This window comes from Salmo trutta, chromosome 2 (genome assembly GCF_901001165.1).
Source record: "Salmo trutta chromosome 2, fSalTru1.1, whole genome shotgun sequence".
In the NCBI taxonomy this organism is placed as follows: domain Eukaryota; kingdom Metazoa; phylum Chordata; class Actinopteri; order Salmoniformes; family Salmonidae; genus Salmo; species Salmo trutta.
The window spans coordinates 11,342,758-11,366,720 of NC_042958.1; the positions used below are offsets into that span (position 1 = coordinate 11,342,758).

The 23,963-nt window shown below is 47.1% G+C and overlaps 1 protein-coding gene across 14 annotated transcripts in view; it reads right to left on the reverse strand.

The window, feature by feature from the left end:
- Positions 1 to 23,963, reverse strand: part of LOC115150500 (histone-lysine N-methyltransferase 2C) — a 266,608-nt gene that overhangs the window by 1,726 nt on the left and 240,919 nt on the right. For 9 of the 14 annotated variants that reach the window (XM_029693877.1, XM_029693968.1, XM_029693922.1 and 6 more), the window contains 26 exons: positions 23,458 to 23,670; positions 22,730 to 22,876; positions 20,442 to 22,334; positions 19,922 to 20,208; positions 17,826 to 19,597; positions 17,295 to 17,409; positions 17,028 to 17,097; positions 16,874 to 16,937; positions 16,424 to 16,656; positions 12,480 to 14,297; positions 12,065 to 12,271; positions 8,710 to 8,874; positions 8,365 to 8,506; positions 7,863 to 8,010; positions 7,498 to 7,676; positions 7,126 to 7,259; positions 6,253 to 6,517; positions 5,426 to 5,538; positions 4,486 to 4,569; positions 3,010 to 4,180; positions 2,577 to 2,713; positions 1,929 to 2,071; positions 980 to 1,163; positions 574 to 690; positions 382 to 455; positions 178 to 286 (listed from right to left, as the gene is read on the reverse strand). In XM_029693877.1, coding sequence (XP_029549737.1) covers positions 178 to 286; positions 382 to 455; positions 574 to 690; positions 980 to 1,163; positions 1,929 to 2,071; positions 2,577 to 2,713; positions 3,010 to 4,180; positions 4,486 to 4,569; positions 5,426 to 5,538; positions 6,253 to 6,517; positions 7,126 to 7,259; positions 7,498 to 7,676; positions 7,863 to 8,010; positions 8,365 to 8,506; positions 8,710 to 8,874; positions 12,065 to 12,271; positions 12,480 to 14,297; positions 16,424 to 16,656; positions 16,874 to 16,937; positions 17,028 to 17,097; positions 17,295 to 17,409; positions 17,826 to 19,597; positions 19,922 to 20,208; positions 20,442 to 22,334; positions 22,730 to 22,876; positions 23,458 to 23,670 — 9,984 coding nt within the window. The remainder of the gene's footprint in view (positions 1 to 177; positions 287 to 381; positions 456 to 573; positions 691 to 979; positions 1,164 to 1,928; positions 2,072 to 2,576; positions 2,714 to 3,009; positions 4,181 to 4,485; positions 4,570 to 5,425; positions 5,539 to 6,252; positions 6,518 to 7,125; positions 7,260 to 7,497; positions 7,677 to 7,862; positions 8,011 to 8,364; positions 8,507 to 8,709; positions 8,875 to 12,064; positions 12,272 to 12,479; positions 14,298 to 16,423; positions 16,657 to 16,873; positions 16,938 to 17,027; positions 17,098 to 17,294; positions 17,410 to 17,825; positions 19,598 to 19,921; positions 20,209 to 20,441; positions 22,335 to 22,729; positions 22,877 to 23,457; positions 23,671 to 23,963) is intronic. The other 5 variants (XM_029693883.1, XM_029693903.1, XM_029693913.1 and 2 more) reach the window with 5 other exon arrangements.

A 23,963-nucleotide genomic window follows, 5' to 3' on the forward strand; every position in this document is an offset into this window, starting at 1 on the left:
TATTACTTCAATGACAAACTGACAATAACGATGCACAATTCTATGCATGCTTGATACGACGAGACCATTCTTAAACATTAGCTGATGTTACATGGCTGAGGTAGCCACAGTGCAATGTGTCTCCAGTCTCTACTTTCAATAACGAGGTATATTGCTAATGAAAGGAGGATATCTTACCTCTTCTCCTCTCTGGATATTGCGGCAAGAGCTGATGACGATCTTGTCGCCTCTCTCCAAGCTCACGGCCTCGGCGATGCAGTTGGGGGCGCAGGAGTGGTTGATGTATCTGAGGACGATGCGAAAGGTAAACGACTTTCCTACATGCTTGCGACACATGTACGTAGGGTCAAATGATGTATTCTGAACGTAGGAAACTCTTACCTTGCTGGTCCGCCAGTGATGGTGGCATCGACAACATGCTCACTGTCCAAGCGGAACATGTAGACTCCACGGTTCTGCACCACAGCAAGGGAATAACATGGAAGATACATTGTCATTCTTCTATCATGTAGATGTTAAGAGGCCAGATATGAAGGGGGATGATATTTAGTCTTGTGGCAAACATGAACTCACCTGGGATTCGTACATCTTCTCCATTCGGTTGGCGACCTCGTTGCGAATGAGGGTACCAATGTATTCCATCACCATGGTGTGGGACTCAATGTCCCTGGCGGCGTACAGACCCAACCCCTGCCAGGACAGAGAGGGTCAATACCTCAAACACTGAACTCAATGAATCTGAAAGCAAACGACCACTATGAATGATATCAAATGATGCCATATCAGTCATGCCCTCATAACCCAACAGGTAACTTGTACTTACTTACCACAAAAGCAACCATTGAATTCAATCAATGTGCATCAAGCAAAATGGATTGAGATACTTCTGTGCCTGAATAAGTTAGACAATTATATTGAATGTGCATCAGGGCCTGAGTAGAGTCTGCATGTAGCCCTAGCACAGTGCAGAGGTGCCCACCTGAATGCGGGAGCGCGCCAGGTACACGTTGCTCTTCCACTCAGCTTTCATGCGTCGGTACTGGAAGGGGACGGATGCAAACTGCTTGGGGATCACCTCTTCCGGTGCTTCCACCACACCCACGCTGCCAATCGTCTGCATGGACTTAGAGGAGACGATGCCGGTGCTGGACAAAGTGTGAGGTCTATGGGAAGAGGAGGAGCCAAAACATACAACACCCTGAAGCATTCCCGCAGGAAGTAGCATATGACCATCGAAATAGAAACACAGTACTACCATTCTACTTATTTTATTTCTATGCACGTATGACATTGATGGCAAGTTGGGACTGCATTATGGTGGTTTTCTGGACTAACAGACACGGCCAATGGATAATCTCCATTTAAAGGTCCAGGAATAGGCTTCATTTTGGTCCTCCGGGGAAAGCGGTGTTCCACCAAACGAGAAGCAAGCCAGAGTTATTGGGGTGGAAAGGCAGTTAAATGTGTGGCTGGGAGCTGATATACCAACATGTAATGGTAAGTACCATTCCAGGAACCCAGGATGTTTAACATTAGCATTATTTTACAGCGAGTGTGTCATTATAGCACTAATGTGTCACTTATGCGTCATCAGGGCACTAAGACAGTAAGATGTACAATGCTGACTGAAAACAGATGTGACATTGAAGGATGACTATTTCAAGAAAACAGTGATGAGGGAAGCCAGTTGTCCAGTGATTTAAACAAATTAAAGCTGAAAGATTTTGACTTCAAAATTGTTTTGACTTCAAGTATGCAGCAGTGAAGTTAAAGTATAAGGAAGAACATGCATAAAGAAAGAGGATACTGAATTAGAGAGAGCGAACACCTTGTTGTGGATGGAACAAAGACAATGTGTTACAGAGATAAAACAGTGATCAACCAAAACAAACATGGCAGGAACTTAAGTGTAAAATGACACAGAATACCTTAACACCAACCTCTTGACATGGCTGCAGGCCTTGGGTTCTGAGCGGGCACTGCCACTTGGGTTTATGGCCAAGGGGAGCTCCATGAGAGGGTTGCGTCCGAACCGGAAAGTATATCTGTCACAGGCTTCCACTCCAGGGAGCTGCACACACACACAAAAATATATATTATTTTACATTTTCAAGCAGTTCAATCCATTAAAATGGGTCAATAATAACCAATAGTTGTTAATTACAAGCTGCAATTAAGTATTCATCTTACTTTAAACACTCAATAGTACATTTCAGGTTTCCATTAAGATACATGAGTGGATTTATTGAACTGTTTTTCCTACAGGGAGTTTAAAAAATACATCCTCTTACACCACTTAACCTTAGATTGAAAAAGTGTTTTCATAATCAACTGCAAAGTCAGATAAAACTAAAGTGTGTTTGATGGAGAACCTTTCATCAAAGTACTTAGAGTGCATATGGAAAGCCCTTTCCTTTAAAGTACTTAATGGAGTTGAGGTTATTTTGCATTGGAGCTTTTAACAAAAGTGTAAAAAATTTGCCCAAACCAATTCAAAAGACAAAACCAAACTGCTATACTGTACACCCACCTAAAACGTTCAACTCTCTCAGACTATTCATTTTACTGTCTCTTACCGATTCTACGATCCTGGTGACGGCGGTGACGGTGAATCCAAACAGGTCCTCTCCCTTCAGGTAGACGGGGAACAGTTTCAGAGTTCCTGATTCGTTACGCCGGTCAGCCACAGGCTCCAGAATCTTGTCCCATACACCTACAACACAGAGGGGAGATTCAACAGTCAGGGTTACTAGATTCATTTATCAGGATGTGTCTAGTTTTACTTTGTGTAAATCTAACCTTAACCCATATTTTGGCTGGTTTTCTAACCATCTTATCTAACCATCCTTCACCCTGTTTCTACACCAGGCAAATGCATTTGTCAAAGTATTTGAGGTGAGTTTGATGTCGCTTTCGAATTGTTTGCACATTTTGGACATAAGTGGACCTGAAGTATTTGACTTGTGTATTTGACCCAGGTCGATTTTTCACCCCACCCTGCCCTCTTACCTTTGGGTGAGGCGCCGGTGAGCACCAGGTCATCGTAGCCTTGTTCTATCACCCGCACCACAAACTCCGGCTGGCCCTCGTTCTCCTCCACCGAGCATAGGTATCGGCATCGGTGGTTGCCATGGCGTGTGCTCCAGTAGATGCGGCTGGCCCGGTAGCCCACGGGGAAGATGGCGTTCGCTGAGTGGAAGGCAGCCATCTGCTGGGGCAGCAGCTGACCCACGGTGTGGAACACCAGGCTTCCCACACGGAACGTGTGCCGGCGCTCGCCACGCTGCACGATGCTGGCCATCTGCCGCGCCTCGTCGCGCTGCACGTAGACGCGGCGGAAAACTGTGAAGCATCGCAGCTCCTGGTCGTGGTGGGGAGTGGCGGGCGCCACGGCCCTGTCACCGCCACTGCCGATGCCACGGGGCCGGTGCAGGTGACACAGCATTGTCTTGTCCTTAAAGAAGGTGCACTGGGCCTTGAGCGCGCACGTGAAGTGGTAGGCGTTGCCGCAGCGCAGCCGGTGGCAGCCACTGGTGGCGCCTGTCTGCTGGCAGTAGGTGCAGCGCACCGCCATGCCCCGCCGCAGGGCCAGCTCCACGTTGATCAGGGCGCCCGCCTGCGTCTCATACACCTCAGATGACCACAGGGCGCAGTTCAGGTGTACCCACAGGTCCAAGTCCAGGTTGAGGAGGCGTGCGGGCCCGTCTGTCATGCCATCGCCCTCCTCGTGGCAAAAGCAGCAACGCCGCAGGTCCCGGGGGAGTGGATCGGGACGCAGAGAGGCACCCAGCTTCCTCAGCAGCTCATCCACCTCATCCTCACCGGGCAGAGAGGACAGCAGGCTGCCTCTAGTTGGAAACACAACGTGTACACTCCACTTGCGCCAGCGCAGGCCCTTCCAGCGCTTGTGGTGGCGGGGCGACATGTCATCACCACCCCCGCTGGCAGAGTGGACTGCTCGGGGCCTTGGCTTGAGCTTGACCGTCACCTTGAGGGTGTCCGGCTTAGGTTTCTCTGTGGGGAAGGAGATGGGAGGGGGGCTGGAGGGGGCAGACTCTTTGGGCTGCAGCTTTGCCAGGCAGCGGACGTCCAGTGTGGACATGTTGTTGCTATACTTGTGGAGCACCTTAGACGGGCTCTCTTTGACCGACGACTCAGGCAAGAGAGGAGAGATGTTTGGCTGCAAAAGAGAGTTTACTCATTAGGAATCCAATGAAAAGTCTCATGCTAATTACTCTCAGCAATGGCATCTTTGTTTGCCCAGCTGTGGTCATTGTTAGACCATGTTAGAATATTTCACCTGCTTTTTCACTGCGCTAAAATAAAAACACATAAATCCATTCATTCTCCATGCAATCTACAACCTATTGTAACAATCCTGCCTTGTCGTCTGTCTACCTACTATACTGGTGTCAGTGAGGTTCTCAAAAAGCTAAGAGAGAAAAAGTGAAGAGTCAAGACAAGTGTCCAGCTAGAGATACACACCTTACTGTCTGTGGCTTTGGACTGTGTGGCTGCGGCGTGGAGGACAAAACAGTTGCGGCTGCAGAAGACCTGGCTCGGTCTCTCCTGCAGAAAGCAGAGACGTCAGCATCATGTTCAGTTGCCACAAAAATAAAGGAAATGCTCCGAAACGGGGAGGACAACTAAACCTGTCCAATAAGAAACGCTCATTTTTGTTTTCTGTTGCAAAACGTTTTGCCTTAATGACCAGGAACCAGGTCACTTGTTCTGAACATGCATTAGTCGCACACTGTCTAGAAACAACCATTATTCAACTAGGCAAGTCAGTTAAGAACAAATTCTTATTTACAATGACGGCCTAGGAACAGTGGGTTAACTGCCTTGTTCAGGGGCAGAACGACAGATTTGTACCTTGTCAGCTCGGGGATTCGATCTTTCGGTTACTAGTCCAATGGTCTAACCACTAGGCTACCTGCCGCCCCATTATTCCCTTTGCACTCCTCAAAGTGATCTTCAGACACCCCACCTATGGCTCAAAGAGCCTGTGGTGCCACAGACCATAAGTCGTCGGTACATTTGAATAATTTGTGTGTGTATAAGTGTGGGCTGGCAGGAGGAGAAGATCAAAAGGTAATGTCCTGATTTAAACAGCCTGGCAGTTACATGCTCAACTCGGGCCATCTCGACTCATCTCGTGGTAAATCAGATGGTGCGTCGCGGCAGTTAGCTTTACTTTATTTCATTACTATTGTTGGGCTTAGATAAATCTCATACCATATCAACAAAACTCTGATAATGTTCACTGTACACTACTAGTGAATGTATTATGGTAATACTTAAAATAATTGACAATTCATACGATAGGAATTAATTTCAGGCTTTTGCAGTTTAAATGACTAAACATGTTCATATTAAGTAACAATACTTGCTTCAGTTGAGCAACAACTGATCTGGGGCTTACCCGTTTGCTGCAGGCCAGGTCTTTGGTGGACTTGCGGACTCCGTTTCCCAGAACCACCACCTTGCAGTGGCAGCACCACTGGGGCTTAGGCCCCTCCCCCCTGGCAGCTGAACCTAAAACACAAACCAGACTGACCATTAACATCACAGAACACTTTACAAGGTAAAACACATTTTTACATAAATTCGTCACAAAAAACACCTGGGTGAAAGACAGATATTGTGATTGCATTGGAGTTATTTCAAAAGAGCTTCTTCACAATCAAATTAGCCAAAGAGCTAACAGGTTCAACCTCCCCAATCATTAGTGGCTTTCATTAACTTTTCACATCTCAGACATGATCAATACGAGGCTAGATGGGACTATCCACTGAGAGTAGAGAGGTTTCTGACTCACACACAGACTGGTGTTTCCATGCCCAGCTTTTGCCCAAAATCTGTTCTAAACAGCCAATTGCCTTTATTGAGGGTAATGGGAAAATAACTTAATCACAGTGCTTATTTGCCTGCCATTTTCTGAGCTAAAAGACATTTACCAAAATAGCTTGTACAAACTGAAAAATCTGGTTTTGAAATAACCAAAATGAAAAGCTTAGGAATAAGTTTTGTAGTTATGCTAGGAACGCATGCCATTTGATTGTTGATAACATGACAGTGATGAATACATACTCCATTTAAATGTAAGATAGGTTTTTGTGCAATAATTTCACTTAAAGATATGGCGCCACCACCGTTTTACCAGCTCTGTGGGCCAGAAACCTCATTTCTTCCATCACTATCAGTTGTTACCATCAGCAGATTCAAGTTGGATTGCTGGTGGGTACTGACCTGCGCTGGTGGGCGCGCCAATGGGCTGAAACTGCTGGCTAATTCTGGGCTGGTTGGGTGATCCGGGGGGTCTCAGGGACCTCATGGTGGGGGGCTGCTGGGGAAACATTGATACGTGAAGGGGGTCCATTCCCTGGGTCTGAGGCACCTTGAGTCCAGCCAGTAAGGCCAGAGAGCTGCGCTCTGGGCTGCGGGTCACCTCGTAGCTGCCGGGGACGGTCACACACAGTAGCTCGGCCACCGCAGCCACAACGCCAGGGATGTTCTGCAGGTCCAGAAGTGTCAGGGAAGTCAAATAAGTTTATAGCCAGTGGTGGTCAATACAACAGCCCCGGGGTCGGCAACAGGCGGCCCAAAACCGGCCCGCGAGTGATTTTTGTATTTTTTGGGGGAAACCTATTTTTATTATTTTGTTTTGGACTAAAATGACCAGGAATTCTCTAAAAACTGTGTTTAATTTAGGAAATCGGTTCCCAAATATTCCCACAAATAAAATAAATAAATATGTGGTCGTGTCTCAACATAATCAAGGTATAAAATTATTATTTTCAAATACAAGCTCTTTTTGGGCTTAGTTGTAGTCAATTTGCAATGTGCAAATTATTATAATTATTTCCCCTGACAAAAATCATCCCACGGCTGAATCTAGTTGCCTACCCTGCCCGAAGCTATACGTGAGACTATCATGGAAAATAGCTTTCTTGAATGTGTTGTATATGGTCTGGCTTGGTTAACCAGTAATGTATTTACATTTATGTATGTATTCACTATGTCCACTGCAATTCAGGCTATAGCTGCAAATGTGTACAACATGAAATAAACTTAACTATAATAGTAAAAATGGGTTGTTTACAGTTGCGTTTAGCCACTCACCTCCGCTGAGACCGGATTCAAGGTGATTTCTATGGATACCAGGCCAGCTTTGGTGCAGGATGGAGGCTGTCCAAACTGGGACCCGAAGAAGGAGCTTGAGGGTTCAGTCTTGACCTCTTGCTTTATCTCAGTTCCTAAAGGAAACAACCAGACAATCTAATATTACACAGGAACTAACACAAAGCAGCAGTTAAAATGCTTGTATAACCCTGGCCTGAGAATTATTCGTAAACATCTTCACCAATACAATGGCTACCTAATGATTAGTAGTACTAACAAGCAAAACTTTCGAACTCAACATAACTCTAAAGTACCATTCATTGGTACCTCTACTTCAGCCAGGAGTGAAAGGTGTGTATGTGTGATTCTTACCTTTCCCGCTGGCGCTAGGCAGCATGGGTATGACGGGAGAGGAGCAAGGCGAGGTGGGCTCCTCCTTGACCTTTGACAGGTCGGGGTAGCGGCTGATCTCCATGCCAACTACACTCTCGGGGGATGAGGAGGGGACAAAGCTGTCGGGGGTGTCCCTGTCTACACAGTGGTCCTGGCCCCTGGGACGTACACAGAATGAAGGAAACTAGTTCAACCACTGAGCCAGCGCAGTACAGCAGGATATAAGTCAGTCTTTAATACTCCACTCAGAAGCAAAATGAGTTACTATAGTTACTCGTTCAGAAGCCAGGTAGGAACCATCCTGCCTCTACATCCCATTGAAATTTGGATTTGCAAGTCCTCACCTGAGTTCCTCCTGGTTGTTATGGGGTGGTGTGGGGAGCGAGGCGGGAACGTCCACTGTCTTGGGCCCCTGGGTGATGGCATGGGCCATGAGGTCTTCCTCTGTCCGGAACGCAGTAGGCAGCTGCTTGACTCCCAGGCCTTTGATCACTAATGTTAATTCAACAACAAACATATTTCAGCCATTGAAAAACAAAAATGGATTGTCCTTTTTATTTTCAGATCACAGAAATGTGTCATGCCATTAAAATGCCAGCAAAGATTCTTTATATATATATATATATATAAAGAATCTTTGCTGGCATTTTAATGGCATGACACATTTCTGTGATCTGAAAATAAAAAGGACAATCCATTTTTGTTTTTCAATGGCTGAAATATGTTTGTTGTTGAATATATATATATATATATATATATAACATATTTTTAAATCACTTTAATATTAGCTACAATATTACCACAGCATTACTTCTCCGAAGTGATTTTTAACACGAGTCACTTTACCATCATGGCCGCCCAAGACAGTAGCTTTCCTGGCGAGGTCCTCGGCCGTGGCGAACCCATTGACCATCTTCTGCCTCGCCATGGGAGGCGGCGTGGGTGGGAGTGATGCTGGAGGGGTAGGTGGGTTGCTCAAGTTGTTCTGCTACAAAATGGAAAAGCAGACAACATTTTAACTGGACCCAACTAGGGAAATGTGTTTGACTATACAGGAACATTCAACAGTGTGCGGGTATCCTTTTCCATGAAATCTATTCCTTTCCTATGATATACCTGGTTGTACTCTTCACCTGAAAAACAGACAAATGTGCCTACACAACTTTTGACCTAAGGGTGTGTTCTCTTCACCTTGTAGATGAGCTGTGAATAGTAGTCTGACACGCCGTCCAGAGAGGCGCTGCCGAAGGAGCCCGACAGCCTGTTCTCCCCGTTGAGCTGCCCGCTGCCGAAGGGTGGGAAGTGGGCAAAGTTGACCCCCATTAGGGGCTCCATCAGGGGCAGCAGAGAGAGCTGCTGTGGTGGAAGAGAAGAAATAGGGTTAGTAAGGCCAAAGGCTTTCGCACTGCTTGAATTTCGAGGTAAGCACTTAACAGGATTAAAATTTGTTCTACAAATTGAATGAAATCTATTGACGGTTATTAACTGAAGTCCTTTTATCGAAAGTGTACTGGAGACTTGGGAGGTCAAGACAAAAAGCAGAATAGTTCACTGCTGCATAACCCATGGTATATCTTCTCATATCTACTGGGGCGGCAGGGTAGCCTAGTGCGTTGGACTTGTAATCGAAAGGTTGCAAGTTCGAATCCCTGAGCTGACAAGGTACAAATCTGTCGTTCTGCCCCTGAACAAGGCAGTTAACCCACTGTTCCTAGGCCGTCATTGAAAATAAGAATTTGTTCTTAACTGACCTGCCTAGTTAAATAAAGGTAAAATAAAATAATTTTAATGACATGCAATTTCCTTATTTTATTATTATTCACCTAAAAAGTACTATATATTTTCCATGTAATATTCTGTTTATGCCTTCCACAAATTCCGAGTGCTTCGTTTAAAAATCCACGGAACGTTCAATTAAACCTAAATTAAAGTAATTCCATATTAAGATGACAGTAATTTATGAGGTGTGTTAACAGAAAAATAACACCCACGTTTGTGCCCAAGCAGCTGCAGAGGAAGATATCAGATACAAAATCAGCAGCAGCCTGAGTGCTAATTTGCCCATAGCGGCACCACACAGTTGCAACATTAAACACCATCAATCAAATATTTTTTTTAAATGATCAAAATACAGACATTTGTACTAAATAAAACTCTTGTTTTAGGCCTGGCTAAACTACCAGACCAATCAGCCAATCAACATATTCACAGTGGCGACCCGTCCTATGGGACTCCAGAGTGACGCAGCGGTCTAAGGCACTGCATCTCAGTGCTAGAGGCGTCACTACTGACCCTGGTTTGATCCCGGGCTGTATCACAACTGGCCGTGATCCGGAGTCTCATAGGGCGGCACACAATTGGCCCAGCGTCATCCGGGTTGGGGAGGGTTTGGCTGTCATTGTAAAATATGAATTTGTTTTTAACTGACTTGCCTGGTTAAATAAAGATTTAATTAAAAAAAAGAAAAATAAATACAATTCAGGGCAGGTGGGGCGTTTGCATGTTATTTTTGCATTAATACGCGTCACATATCAGTTTGCCAACAATGTAAAAATAAATGAATCATTGAGTTAATAAAGCCGCATATAAACATGGTCTTTTTTTTGTTTTCTTGAGTAAGTCAGCTCCAAAATACAGGTGTTTCAGGCTAGCTCAGTGCTTTCTGTGGTGGTGGGGCAGCCAGGGGAAAATACGGAGCGTAGGGGATGTTAATGTTCTCTAGTTGTGCCGTGACTGTCACTCATGGGGACACTACGTCACTGCAAAATCTACAGGGAGAGCTAGAAAATTCAAGGCCCTTGGGTGCTGCCATAGATTTACATTAGAAGTGCCAATCCAAGAAGGCTCAAGGTCAAGGTGACTGTACGTTTGTTTATCCCATGTGTAACTCTGGGTTGTTGTTTTTGTCACACTGCTTTGCTTTATCTTGGCCAGGTCACAGTTGAAATGAGAACTTGTTCTCAACTAGCCATCCTGGTTAAATAAAGGTGAAATAAAAAAAAATAGTCCACAGATAAAACAATGTCAAATCACGTTATATCTACTGTAGCATTGATTGGACTGATCATGTCAACATCATACTTTCAAAATCTTAGCTAGCCAGCTAGACAAGCAGTCATCATCATCAAGTCAACAATCTACTGGTAAATCCTTGTCATATCAAGAGAAATTATAGATAAAACGGTTAATGGACAAACATTACACAAAAAGTTGGAAATCACAAATTCAACAATGTTTGGAAGGAATCAGTGGCTAACTGCAAGCTTTGCAAATCAATCACTACTGTAGCCTGATATTCAGTGGAGAAGGTGTGTAGTCCAAGTATGTGTTTAAGGGCCTCTTTTCCATGCTTAAAATGATAAACATTCACATGCAACACCATGGGCCAGAAAAAGTTGAATACATTGGCCATACTGTCAATCCAGCATGACTTCTGCCGCGGTCAAGACAACTGGGAACTCGGAAAGAAAATACGTTTTGAACGGTCATCCAACTCGGAATTCCAAGTCGGGAAACTCAGGCCTCTTTCTAGAGCTCCGACCTGAACATCACTGACATCATGATTCAAACTTAGTTCCCAGTTGTCTTGAAAGCATCATAAATCCAAAGAATGCCAGACTTATGACAAAATTTGCCCTCAAGACGGACCGCCACGCCACCTTCCTGTCCAAGTGACCACAGCACAATAAGGTGAGTCCAAAAATGTATTGTATGCCGCTGCATAAATGATGTAATATGCCAGGAAGATATGTATACTGTAGCTAAGAAAGTAAAACTAAGTGTATGTTGTGTAGTAACTCATGTGTCTCACCCTAATAATTTTGTCCCTTTCCCCCCTCTTCATTTCACCTACTGTTCTGACTTGGTGGTGTACATGTAGCCTAAAGCCTGTTTTAGAGAAATGTCATCATCGAATATTGTAAGAGCTTTCATGGTCTGCTTATTATGGCCCTTTTATTTATCATATGGTCCTGACTTGGTGTACAGGGATAATACTCTTAACGGCCAATGCCCTGAATTCTGTCGCTGTACATTTCAAAAGTGCTGAAAAAAATAGTTATATTGACTACGTCCGTCTTAGCTCACTCATCTTAATCGAAATTACAGAATGCCTCTTATCCCATTGTCGTCCCCTTATGCCATAGTTTGTACATCTCAATTGTCAGTGGAATCCACATTTGTTTAATCAAGTCAGCCATATCAGCTATGTTTTTTTAAAGGCAGTAAATGAGGCTGAATTAATTGTTTCGCTGCCAGACAAGGCTCCGCTGATAGCCAGGTGTAGCGGTGGTAAGGATTCACTACATGGTGCTGAAAAGAAAGATCTGCAGTTGGGACAGCTTTACGTATGGCTCTAACAGTTTGTGGTCACCGTTATAGTGCAATTCATGTGTTGTGTAGTGGCTTTTCTGCCATGCATAAAAACATTTTTTGTTGAGTTTGCCCCACCAAGATTTACATGCTAAAAACGCCACTGCAGATTCAATAAACACAAGTTAATCAACACATTCAACACTGTTTGGTGTCTGACTACTATGACATGTACCTGTTTGAGCTGGGTCAGACTGTCAGTACTGGAATAACCGATCTGCCTCTCCTCTTCCTCCTTCTTCCTCCTCTTGTAGCGTGACGGCGGTTTCTCCGGCCCGTTTTTGGGCGTCCGTTTGTTGCGTTGCTGCTTCCTTTTGCCCTGTGCCGGAACCGAGGGTTCTAGGAGCTCTGTGCTTCCTGTCAGCTGACTGTACGGGGGAGTCTGGGAAAATACAATGATACAAGCAAGGTTGGTGAGCTACTATGTGAGCTAATATTATAGACACAACAAATGGCTTTCTTTAGGAATGTAGTACTGAATAGCAATTTTTTGTGCATTTTATACCCAAATAGTTTGATTTTAGAACATGTAGTATCCTATGGGTGTGATGATTATAGTGTCTGTGTGAATGTGGTCTTTCCCTTCTCACCATGTTGTTGGTGGTGGAGGCCGGCTTGGCGGTGGCTTTGAGGGCTGCCGAGGCCTCCTGCTCTGAGCTAAGGCTGTTGCAGGACATCTGCTGTGTGGGAGGGGTCTGGTTGGCGCTGGCACACGGCGGGGGCGTACTCTTGTTCTTCAGCAGGTGCTTAAGCAGCTCGTTCCCTGCGTCGCCCCCTTTGGCGCCATGGAGGGGCGAAGAGAGCCCCTCCTCCTCCTTCACTACCCCCCCGGCTCGGGGACCATGCAGCAAGGCAGACCCTTCGTTGGCTGCCGCAGCCCCTCTGCACTCAGTCTCTATCCTCTCCAGCTTGATTTGGAGGGTTTCGTCAAACAGGGAGGCCCGGTCATTCTCTGAGCCCATGTTGGAGAGCCCACCCTGGGCTAAGCTGCTGCCCGAGAGCTGCCTCTCCAGTTCTGAGGAGGGGGCTAAACCCGAGGACCCCACAGGGAGGAAAAGATCGGACAGATCCTGCTCTCCAGGAATGCTGAGGCTCCGGGTGGGAGTGGATGAGGTGTCAGACACGTGGGAGGGAGTCAGTGGGGTGCAGAGGTCTGAGTGGGGAGTGGATGGGGTCTTGACTGAGTCTGCATCGTCGACAGAGTCTCTCTTCTTCTTCCTGTTCCTCTTCTTCTTGGCCTTCTCCTCTGGGATGATGTTGGAGTAGAGCTGGATCAAGGACTGGCCTGAGCCGGGGTAGTTGGGAGGTAGGGGAGTGGATGAGTCCATTCCGAACGGGGGTCCATGTCCCTCGCCCCCAACCCGAGGCATCATCCCACGGCCTCTGAACCCAGCAGGACGGGGCTGTCCAGGGGGGTAGTTAAGCCCCTGTAGCATGGGGATTTTGGACCGGAAATTGGGACCCATCTCGGGACTACCAAATGCCCTGTTCCCAGGCATGGACCTGCGCTCACCATCCGGCATAAAGCCCTGACCTGGGAGTGGCCCGCCAGTGCTGGTGAAGCTTGGCTGCATATTGCTCTGCTCGGGGTACATGGGCCCTAGCTGCCCCTGCTGTTGTTGAGGTCTAGAGGGTTGCATGAAGTCTTGGGGCAGATCAGTACTGTAGAATGGCATGTGGGCCAGGCTATCCCCTCCGGGGTTTGTAGCTCCAGGGCCAGATGGGATCCCAGTAGGCCCCAGACCCAGGCCTTGCTGCTCCATCTCCAGCCGCTGCTGCATGGCCCGGTGCCTCTCCACCTCCTGCATCAGCTGGACCCGCTGTCTCTCCTGCTGCTCCCTCAGGCGGTCCCGCCTCTCGCGCTCCTGGAAGCCCTCGCTGAATGGGTTGTTGTCGTCAAATTTCACAGCGAGGCTGTTGCCACCACTTCCACCGCTGGCTCCCTGGGCACCTTTTCCGTTTCCCGTTGGTGTAGCTTTTGCGCCAGGCACCACTGAGGGTGGGGGCTGAGGTGGTAGTTGGGCCTGGTGTGGTAACTGGGGCGGTGGTAACTGGGGCGGGGGCAACTGGGCAGGGCTGGCAAGGGGCATCGGTGGGGGCATGTGAGCTGGAATTCTTGGACCTGGGCCTCCCATCAGTCCTTGGGCTCCCCCTGGGTGCCAGCCTGGCATGTTGGGAATGCGGGCAGGGTTATGTTGGCCGGGGTGGGGCTGCATTGGCATCATGGGCCCCATCATGGGCTGGCCCATAGGGGGCGCTCCAGGCATCATAGGGGCAGCTTGAGTAGGCATCCCAGGCATGGGTGGCATCCCTGGCATCATAGGAGCCTGGAAACTAGGCCGTTGCTGCTGCTGCTTGACACGGTACTCCTCTATCAGCTCTGCATGGTCTTTCTGCTGTTTCCGAATCTACCAGAGAGAAATAAAACAGAGGAAAAGAAAACAGAGAAATGTGAGCAAATTGACGGGATCCACCCAATTCTTCACATTCCAAGAAGGCATTGAGAAACATTGTTAGACACCACTTTTGTATCCAGTCCAATTAAAATGGGTATTTACCTGGCAATCACAGAAAGAACAGAGTGATCAAATACTATTTTCTGTTACTTATGCCTCCATATAATTGGCAATTACCTGGAACTAGAGAATGCTTAGTGATATAGTAAATGTTTCAATGAATTCCCTACATACAAAAGATCAGATTGAACCATTACCAAGTAAATAACATTATCATAATTTCTTAGAATATACTGCCAAAAAAGGAAACACTTGAGTAAATGAGTGATACAAAGTCTATTAAAAGCAGATGCTTCCACACAGGTGTGGTTCCTGAGTTAATTAAGCAATTAACATCCCATCAAGCTTAGGGTCATGCATAAAAATGCTCAGTTGCCCATTATTTTGTCTACCATGGCTAGAAGAGATTTCAATGACTTTGAAAGAGGGTCTCAAAGGAGCATAGGGGGTTTAAAGGGTGTGTGTGTGTCAGTCACCAGATCTCAAACCAATTGAACACTTATTGTAGATTCTGTAGACAGCGTTTTCCACCACTATCAACAAAACACCAACTGATGGAATTTGTGGAAGAATGCTGTCGCATCCCTCCAATAGATTTTCAGACACTTGTAGAATCTACACTACCGTTCAAAAGTTTGGGGTCCCTTAGAAATGTCCTTGTTTTTGAAAGAAAAGCAATTTTTTTGTCCATTGAAATAGAGTGTAGACATTGTTAATGTTGTAAATGACTATTGTAGCTGGAAACGGCCGATTTTTTTTTATGGAATATCTACATAGGCGTACAGAGGCCCATTAGCAGCAACCATCACTCCTGTGTTCCAATGGCAAGTTGTGTTAGCTAATTCAAGTTTATCATTTTAAAAGGCTAATTGATCATTAGAAAACCCTTTTGCAATTATGTTAGCACAGCTGAAAACTGTTGTACTGACTAAAGAAGCAATAAAACTGGCCTTTTGACTAGTTGAGTATCTGCAGCAAGGACATGGACATTTCTAAGTGACCCCAAACTTTTGAACGGTAGTGTATGTCAAGGTGGATTGAAGCTGTTATGGAGGCTCGTGGTGGCCCAACGCCCTGTTAAGACACTATGTTGGGCTTTCTTTTATTTTGACTTAGTAAAACCTCTTATTAAAAAAGCCTTGTGAAAATGTTGACAGAGTAGACTGTTATTGTCACAGAATAAATCATGTCTGCTGTCTCCTGTGGTCTTCATGCGACAGTGAAGTCTCACGTCTCGCCACAGTGAAAAGGTCACAACAGTTGGAAATAATTAGCGAAGTCGCCCCTTTGTTGCTAAGAAAAGGTCAAAAGGTTTGTTTTCGGGCGTAATGTTTCCCTTGATTCTCAATAAAACAAGCAGTTCTTTGTTGTGTTGTCGTGATGGGTGTTTTGCCATTGTAAATAAGAGTTTGTTCTTAACTGACTTGCCTAGTAAAATAAAGGTTAAATCAAATAAATAAAAATAAAAGTAGCAGATGTATTGCAGCAATTAAGCTTTGTGTGCTCAGTGTGTGCTGTCAAGGAGGAGGACATTTAACCCAAAAAGTTCAAGGTCATAATCAAGTTTAAGATTGTCAGAATTGAGGTGTTCTCCCATTTCTGAGGGGACGGGAATACAAAGGAAAGACGTGATAAAGAGCCGCCAACAAAGGTTTAACTTCAAGAGAAAATCTTTAAGATAGAATCCAAAGGGATACCGGTGCTTAAAACCAAAAGGGTTAGAGGCAAATCCTAAAATAGACCCTCAAAGATTCCAGAGAGAATCAGTCTATTCAGGTGGCTTAAGATATGGTTCCCTTTTCTTCAAGGTGAATGACTACAACCGCTCTCTTTCTTTACATTATTTAGGTACTCAGAATTTCCAATCATGTTACAGAAGTAAAAATGTATGTAAAATCTATGTAAAGTTGTAAAATCTTGTAATGTAAAAAACATAAGTCAAACCCAAGATCTCAATATTTTCAAAACCTTCAACACGGAATGCCGGTAATTAACTCCTGCTACATTTAGTTAGCTACCTGCTCCAACTGCTTCTGCACCACACTCTGCTGCTCGGTCACATGCTTCAGCTGCTCAACGTCCTCCTCAGGGAACTCCCGGCCTGCCTTTTTGGCGGTCCGCTGTTTGGCCGACAGGGCCTTCTTGGACTTCCTGTGGGCCCCAATCTGATCTTCTAGAAACTTCTGCTGCATCTGGAGCAGCTGCTGCGTCTCCTGGAGCCACTCCTCATACTGCTTCCTCTGGCTGTCGTCTGAGAGACAAGACTGGGTTAGGCGTCATTTTTACTTGGTATGTATAAATCCCAAAGGGATATCGGTGAAATCGAAATGACCCTGGATTGGATATGGTGGTCAACATATGAAATACTGAAGAAACCTAAAGAATGGTCTATGATTAATCATTTGGTTAAAGTGAATAAGGATGTCATGATCAAATTCAAATGAAAAAACGTTGGGTTGTCCACTCACTGACAAATCCAGGTCCAAAATTTGGGGGGTTTGGTCTCGTCATCTGTGGAGCCAACTTCCCGTCCTGCGAAAACAATTAACAAATGGTAATGAGGCCTTGTTTTTTAGCAGAATAGATGAAACAGACAGACAGTGGTTAATTCACAATGCTTACCTGTCCAAGCACATGTTGAGGCAGAGCAGCGGCAGCATCTGGTCCATGTGCTCCTGGCGTCTGCTGAATTCTGCCACATAGACAAATGAGAGGATCGTTGTTTTAGGGAACATTAAATTTACTTCTAAATATTTCCCATCCAATACCAAGCTTCTCAATAGTGTTTTGGATGGACCAAGAGAGTATTACAAAAAACCTTTAAATGAATGTACATATTACCCACAAGCACAAATAATGAGCTAGCATTAGGGTGAGCTTTTGTCTTACCTGTTAATGACTATTGGTGGCATTCCCATGCTGTTTTGAGACATGACTTTATTGATTCCCTTCAGGGCTACCATCTTGGCCTTCATGATCGGGTCCGTGATCGCATCAAAGTCTGCTAAAAAAATAAAGAAGTCCACTTAATCGTAGCAAGTTGACCTTCTTTTAAGCCATTAAAAAAAAAGCCACCCCTAACAAGTGCCCTGTCTAAATTATGGATGGAACGCTGGTGAAGTAAGACTCCCAAAAGTGTCTCTTTGTAAAAAAAATAATAATAATGAAGTCCAACATTCTGTTCCTCAAATTACAATTGAACAAATGCCAAGTACTTTTTTCCCTCAAAATCTTTAATAAAGCATGAGGCTCCAACTGAAATGGCTCAACATTCCACATATATACCAAAAAGGATGACCATGCAAAATGACTACAAAACCCCCAGAGAACTAATCTGACAACACCCTGGTAATGTGTGTGACTAAATGAAACGGGTGAACAAAACAGTAGACATGTCTATCTGAAGCTCAATGCCCTTACCCATATTGGGAAAGAAGGAGTCGCTGGAGCGCTGTCGGATCATGGCCTGCATTTGCCTCTGTTGCTGCTGCTCCTGCCTCTCCTGGTCCAGCAGGTCCTGTAGGAGGAGGGGCTGCTCTTCCAGCAGCAGAGGCCTGTTCTGTGGGCCGGCCTGCCCCAGTGAGGGGCCCTGCTGTTGGGGGAACATGCCCTGCTGGCCCTGGGGGTTCAGGCCGTGGGCAGTGGGCTGCTGACCGGCTACAACCATGGCTAGGTTCATCTCCACCTGTTGGTTGGCTGAGGACCCGAAGCTGTGGTTGCCCCCTGAGATGAGGTTTCCCATTGAATGTCTGCTCTGAACCAACGTGGGGCTTACCCGATGTCCCATAGCCACACTGGGATTGAACCGGTTGTTGTCTTGGGCGTGTTGCCTAGGTAGCATCAGCATGCTGGTGCTTGCGTGCAGCCCGGTGGCCTGGGCAGCCATGTCCCCTTGGTGAGGAGAGCAGTTTGGGCCAAACCCAGTGTTTTCCAGTTTTTCTTTGATCAGAAGGCAGGAGAGGACCGGAGTTGAGCTGGAGTCAGTCTGTCCTGGCTGCTCATACAGCCCTGCGCCCTCTTGGTTTGTCATGGTTCTGTTGTCATTCATCGGGCCACTGCAGAGAGACTGGTCCTGGTTTTGCACGTGTTCATCTTTGACCTCCGTTTTGATTGTATCCTCGGTTTTAAACATGTCCAAGGTCTCTTTCGCTTCGATGGCCTCCCGTTTGTCAGATTTCCCCCCGGATCGGGACGAGGTGGCTGCGCCATCCATGCTGCCTTTCCTCTTCTCCGACAGGGCTTTCTGGAGGTCTGAGGTCTCGCCATGTTGGTGGTCCTCCATAGGGTCGCCCAGGTCCAGATCTTCCTCACTGAACATGTCTTTCTTGTCATCCAGGTTGAGTTCGGGGTCCGTGTAGGCGATGAGGTCAAACTTCCCTGACATGAGGAAGTCGTCGAGGTGCAGGTCATTGGGTCCCAGTTCAAGGTCTTTGCCATCATCCGGGTCCAGGTTCAGGTTCAGATCGACCAGGTCTTTGACCTCCACATCTTCAAGGTCCTTTACTGCGGAGTCTTCAGCGTCCATGTTTTCCTCAATTCCGTCTCCACTGGGTATCGGAGTCTCCTCCGTTTGACCGGTGCTAGACCCAGGCAAGAGCATACTAGATGGCGCTGCATTGAGTGGCTCACCAGTGACAGGGTGGCTGAGTGACCTATTCAGTGAAGGATGCTGTCGCTGCCCCATGGTCATCGGGACTTCAGTCTGCTGCTGGTGCAGGTTCTCCATACTTGCCGACGTGTGTGTGTGACCGACCGATCCCTGGGAAGGTCTGTCCATAATGGGGTCCATCATTCTGGATCCCTGGTTCCCGGCGAAGCCCATCTCCTGGCCTTCCATGAAGCCCTGGGGTGGTATCTGGGGCTGGTTGGAGGGGTCCATGACATTGGGAGGTCCATGCCCAAAGGGCATCCTCATTCTGTTCTGAGGGGCCCTGTGGCGGAGCTCGATGAACGGCTGACCCATGATGTTGTGCTGCTGGACAGGAAGGCCCTGTGGGGGGAAGGGCTGGGGGAGCCCCATCTGGGTGTTGCCCCCCATGACTCCCCTGGAAAAGTCCACCGAGTGGGACATTCTCATCTGGGGTGGAACATTGTCGACTATGGGCCCGCCGGGCATCTGGTGAAGGGGCCTGAGGAAGTGTTGCTCCTGGCCTGGTTGAAGGGATCCTTGAGCGCTGGGAGGGAATCCAAACCTGAAAGTAGAAAAGATGGAAAACACATTGTCAAATGCTTATCCATGACTACATCCCAGGCATAACACAACAGCACTGATTGCTCCCTACACACATCTTCAATAAGGAAGATTACACTAAGTGGGACTTCAATAATGACACTTCATTCCACATTTCGAGCATGTTTAACATAATTGTATTAATTTAATTGTTTCAAGGGGAGCAATCAATTCTGCATGCCAATTATACAAATATACAGCTGCATATGGGTAAAGACCCTGTGCATACAAAGAAGTTTGAACAAACTACAGCTGAGTGAAATCTATGCTGTCAAATTCCACTAACCTCATTTCTTGTGGCCTCATGCCCATGTTGCCCATGTCCCTGGGGAAGTGTCCTCGCTGGTCCCCAAGAAAGGTACCAGGGAACCTCTGACCTCCTCTCATGGGTCCTGGGTAAGGTGGTGGTGGTCTGCCGAACATGTCGTTCTGTGGGGCGTAATCTTCATGTGACCAGTGGCGGGGTGTCCCCGGGCTGGGGGCTGCAACAGTGTCCTGTAGTAGTCCTTTCTCTTGCTGGATGGCAGACTTCTGTTGCTGCTGCCTAAGGATCTGCTGGCGCAGTCTCTGGCGCTGCGGGGGGAGAGCACGGTACACTTTAGCAAGTTACATCATGCACTTATTCATTCAAATTAGGGGATCCTTACAGAGAAGCAAAACATTTTCACGTTGCACCAACATGCACTGCCATATTGGCTGCGGAATGGCTAATCACCTGCCAATAACTATGCAAACAGAAGAAGGCTTCATGGCAATTCAAGTGTTACCCATGTGAGTGTCATTGTGTCTCAACCAAATGCAAATACCTGTCTGAGCTTCTCCTCAGTGTCTCCCAGGTGTGGTAGCATGCTGTTCTGAGTGTCAACGGTGTTGCTGCTAGACTGAGGGATATCATGGGCCTGCCTTTCCGAAGTTTGGGCATAAGGTGTCATTGGACCCAGTTCAAAGGGATCGTGAATCTGCGTTTGACCACCGTGATGATTCGACTGCGGCAGAGAGAAACTTTCGTCCGACATTCCCGGGTGCTTAGCTGTCTGAGAGCCCTGGGCGCTTGGACAGGCAAACCCATCCTGCACCCTGCCCGGAGACTGGTGGGAGAATGGGTCAGCTGGGACCTGGGACATGGGTGTCGGTCTGGAGCATAGTCGATTGAAGACATCAGGGCCTGCTTCTGGCCGCGACGTCCCTGGAGCTTGTGCGTAAGGGTCAGTGAGGAGCGGTCTTGGTGTTCCGGGTTGTTGGGCATATGGGTCCATGTTCCTTTGACTACCGGGGGATTTGGGAAACCTATCCCCTGGGGCTGGTCTGGGGGTACCTGGCATGGAAGCATAAGGATCCATGGAGTGAGATGGAGACTGTCTGTGATTGGGTGGGTGCTGCTGGGGGAACTGGTCTAAACGAAGGTTAGGTGGCGTCTGCAGGTATGAGGGATCCGAGTGTGGCCTTGGGGTGCCGGGAGGTTGAGCATAGCTATCAGAGTGAGGTCTGGGGGTGCCTGGTGGTTGGGCGTAAGGGTCAGACATCTGCTGTGAATAATCCGGTCTCGGGGTAGATGGCGCTTGTGCATACAGGTTTCTGTGAGGGTGTCTAATCATTGGCAAGGGTTGAGAGAAATGGCCCTCCTGGGTTTGGCGCATCATCTTGGGCTCGTTGGGGAACCCTTCCCCCATGGGTGGCCGGGGGGTGAGAGGCTGCTGGGCGTAAGGGTCGGCCTGTAGTCCTTGGGGAAAGCCATCAGATGGCCCTCGTTTAAGTCCCCCAGGCATAGGGCCACCGTAGGGCTCTTGCTGGGACTGCTGGGGAGGCATGGGGGCTTTGAACACCGGGACGGAGCCTGACTCGTTGCTGCCGGGGATGGGAGTGAGCAAGGGCCTGGAGTAGGGGTCCGAGAGAATCATGCGGTTGTGAGACATGCGCTGGTAGACCTCGTCTCGGTGTCCGCCCATCCTGGCAAAAGTCTCTCCTCCAGAAGGAGGGCTCATCATGTTGTGCCTGACCTGCTGGTGTTGCTGCTGCTCAACCAGTCCTGAAGGGCCCACCCTGGCGGGTCCCATGGGTTTAACAAAGGGGTCGGGGGGCCTGGGGGTGTCTGGCATCTTAGCATAGGGGTCAGCATTACCAGACGTGGGCAAGACAAACGACTCGTGGGCCGGGGAAGGCCTCCCTCCCCTTTCCTGCATCTCCGACAGAGAGTTCTGCCGGGGCGTGGTGGATCCACCACCCCCATGGGGTGGTCTCGGGGTGCCCACCATTTTGGCGTATGGGTCCCAGGGCGAGGACGGCCGGGAGCCTGAGGAACAACCCGGGGAAAACTGGGGCTGGGAGGATGGTCCCTGCTGAGGATACGAGGTCTCCTGGGTGGGCGTCCTCGAGGACGGAGGTGGGAGCTGGGGTCTGAGGAACACGTCATCCTGTGACCCAGAGGTGGGTGTGCTCGGGAGTTGTGGTCTAGCGAAGCCATCCTTAGACGCTATTGGCTGCAGTGGGGATGAGTTTCCAGACTTTCCTCCATTGCTGGGCTGAGGAGTCATGGGGCTCTGGTTACCACTATTAGGGGTTGTATCTCCACCTGACTGACTGCTAAACAGCTGCTGTTGTTGTTGCTGTTGTTGTTGTTGCTGGAGCTGCTCATTTTTAACCTGCTCCAGCTTTTGAGTGGCTTCAATCTTCGCCTGCTGCTTGCTCTTTTGTCTCATTTGCTGCCATGGAAACAAGAAAAGCAGGGGAGAGACACTTCAGTTAATTAAGCCTTTTTGGAAGTGTGGAATTTGTAATTTTATGATGACATGGTGCTAAGAATGCTTTCTTTCCCTCACTCACAACAAAGTTTTAATGCGTTTTCAATATGAGTGGGTCTAGCGTGTGTTGTTAAGCCATGCAAGAGGGAACAATGTGTGTAATAATATGGTGATGAAATAAAGCTTCTGGAGGCTGTTACTGTGTTTTCAGGGCGAAGGACAGATTTTACCAGTTAACCAAGCTTTTCTCCCTACAACTCCACTTTACAGTTTGCTTTTCTTACACCTTGTAAATTTTGCTTAATTGGTTCTCGGCAGACGAATACCAGAACAGTGCTTCGCCTTGGGAATCTTACCAGAGAATTTTTTCCACCTCCTGCAGCTATAGTTGCCTGGTTGGAATGTCCAAAAAGGACGTCTTTATTTGTTGATTTTATGGCTTTGCTTTTTGGGACCTTTTCCTGCTGCTTCTTAAGGGGTCCCCACATCTGATTTAACTCTCCCTTTTCAATGCAAATTAAGAATTAGTAGACTGTATGAGAACGCCAAATGTATTGTTTAAAAATGACTCACTCAACCATGCACATATATAAAGTTAAATAAAAAAATCTGTTTCATGCCCCCAGGTTATGTTATGTTCAATCTCACCACCTTGCTCCTACTCACAATTCGCCTGACATGCGGTACTTTGATTATTATGGTGGTGTATTATGGTGTCATTAAATACATGTACACATAAAAAAGTGTACACTGCTCTCTCACACCAGGGTTTCTCAACATGCAGGAACAAAATCCCACTTATAACATTTGGCTTCCTGAAGACCTGCCAAGGCAGCCACTAAACAAAAATATTTTATCTATTTTTAAAGGCATGCATGCAATTGCCACACAATCCTGCATCCAATCCCGTACCCTCAGACTCAGTTTAAACAAAAAACATTGTAACATTTACAAATGAAGGCCAAACGAATCCTAAACAAGTCCTAGAACAGTAGTTGAGAAACCCTGCTTTACAGTGTACCCATGCTTCATATCCCCCTCCCTCCATTCCCAGTACATGTTAACCCTCCAAAGGAACTCTTACCTGTCTGAACTTCCACTCCTGCTCGTGTTCAGACTCCTTGGGCTTGAGAGAGTCTTTGAAGAGCATCTCAGTGTCCAAGGGGACACTATTGGGGTCAAAGGTGTCAGTCAACAGCGGCTGCTGCTGCTGAGGATGCTGGTGTCTCTTCAGCGTGTCATTTGACATCTGAACTTTGTTTATGCGCAGGGCCGCCCTGTTATCCCGTGCTTTTTGCTGGAAGAGAGGGGATTGGAAGAGATAGTCCATTTTGTAATTGATGGTGCAAGAAAGATACATTTCCTGAGACGCTAATTTCTTAAAACCCTGCTGGAACAAATAAAGGCTCCACCATTTTTCTGAATGTCTTGGGGGAAATCACAAGGCGAAGAAACCTTCTACAATCACCTAATCTCATCAAGTAATTTGGACATGCAGAGCGTTGTTGAATATAATTTCATCATAGAGACTGTCCTGAAAAATCCTCAAATAACTGTGTGAAGTTGGAAAACATACTAGACACAACAAAG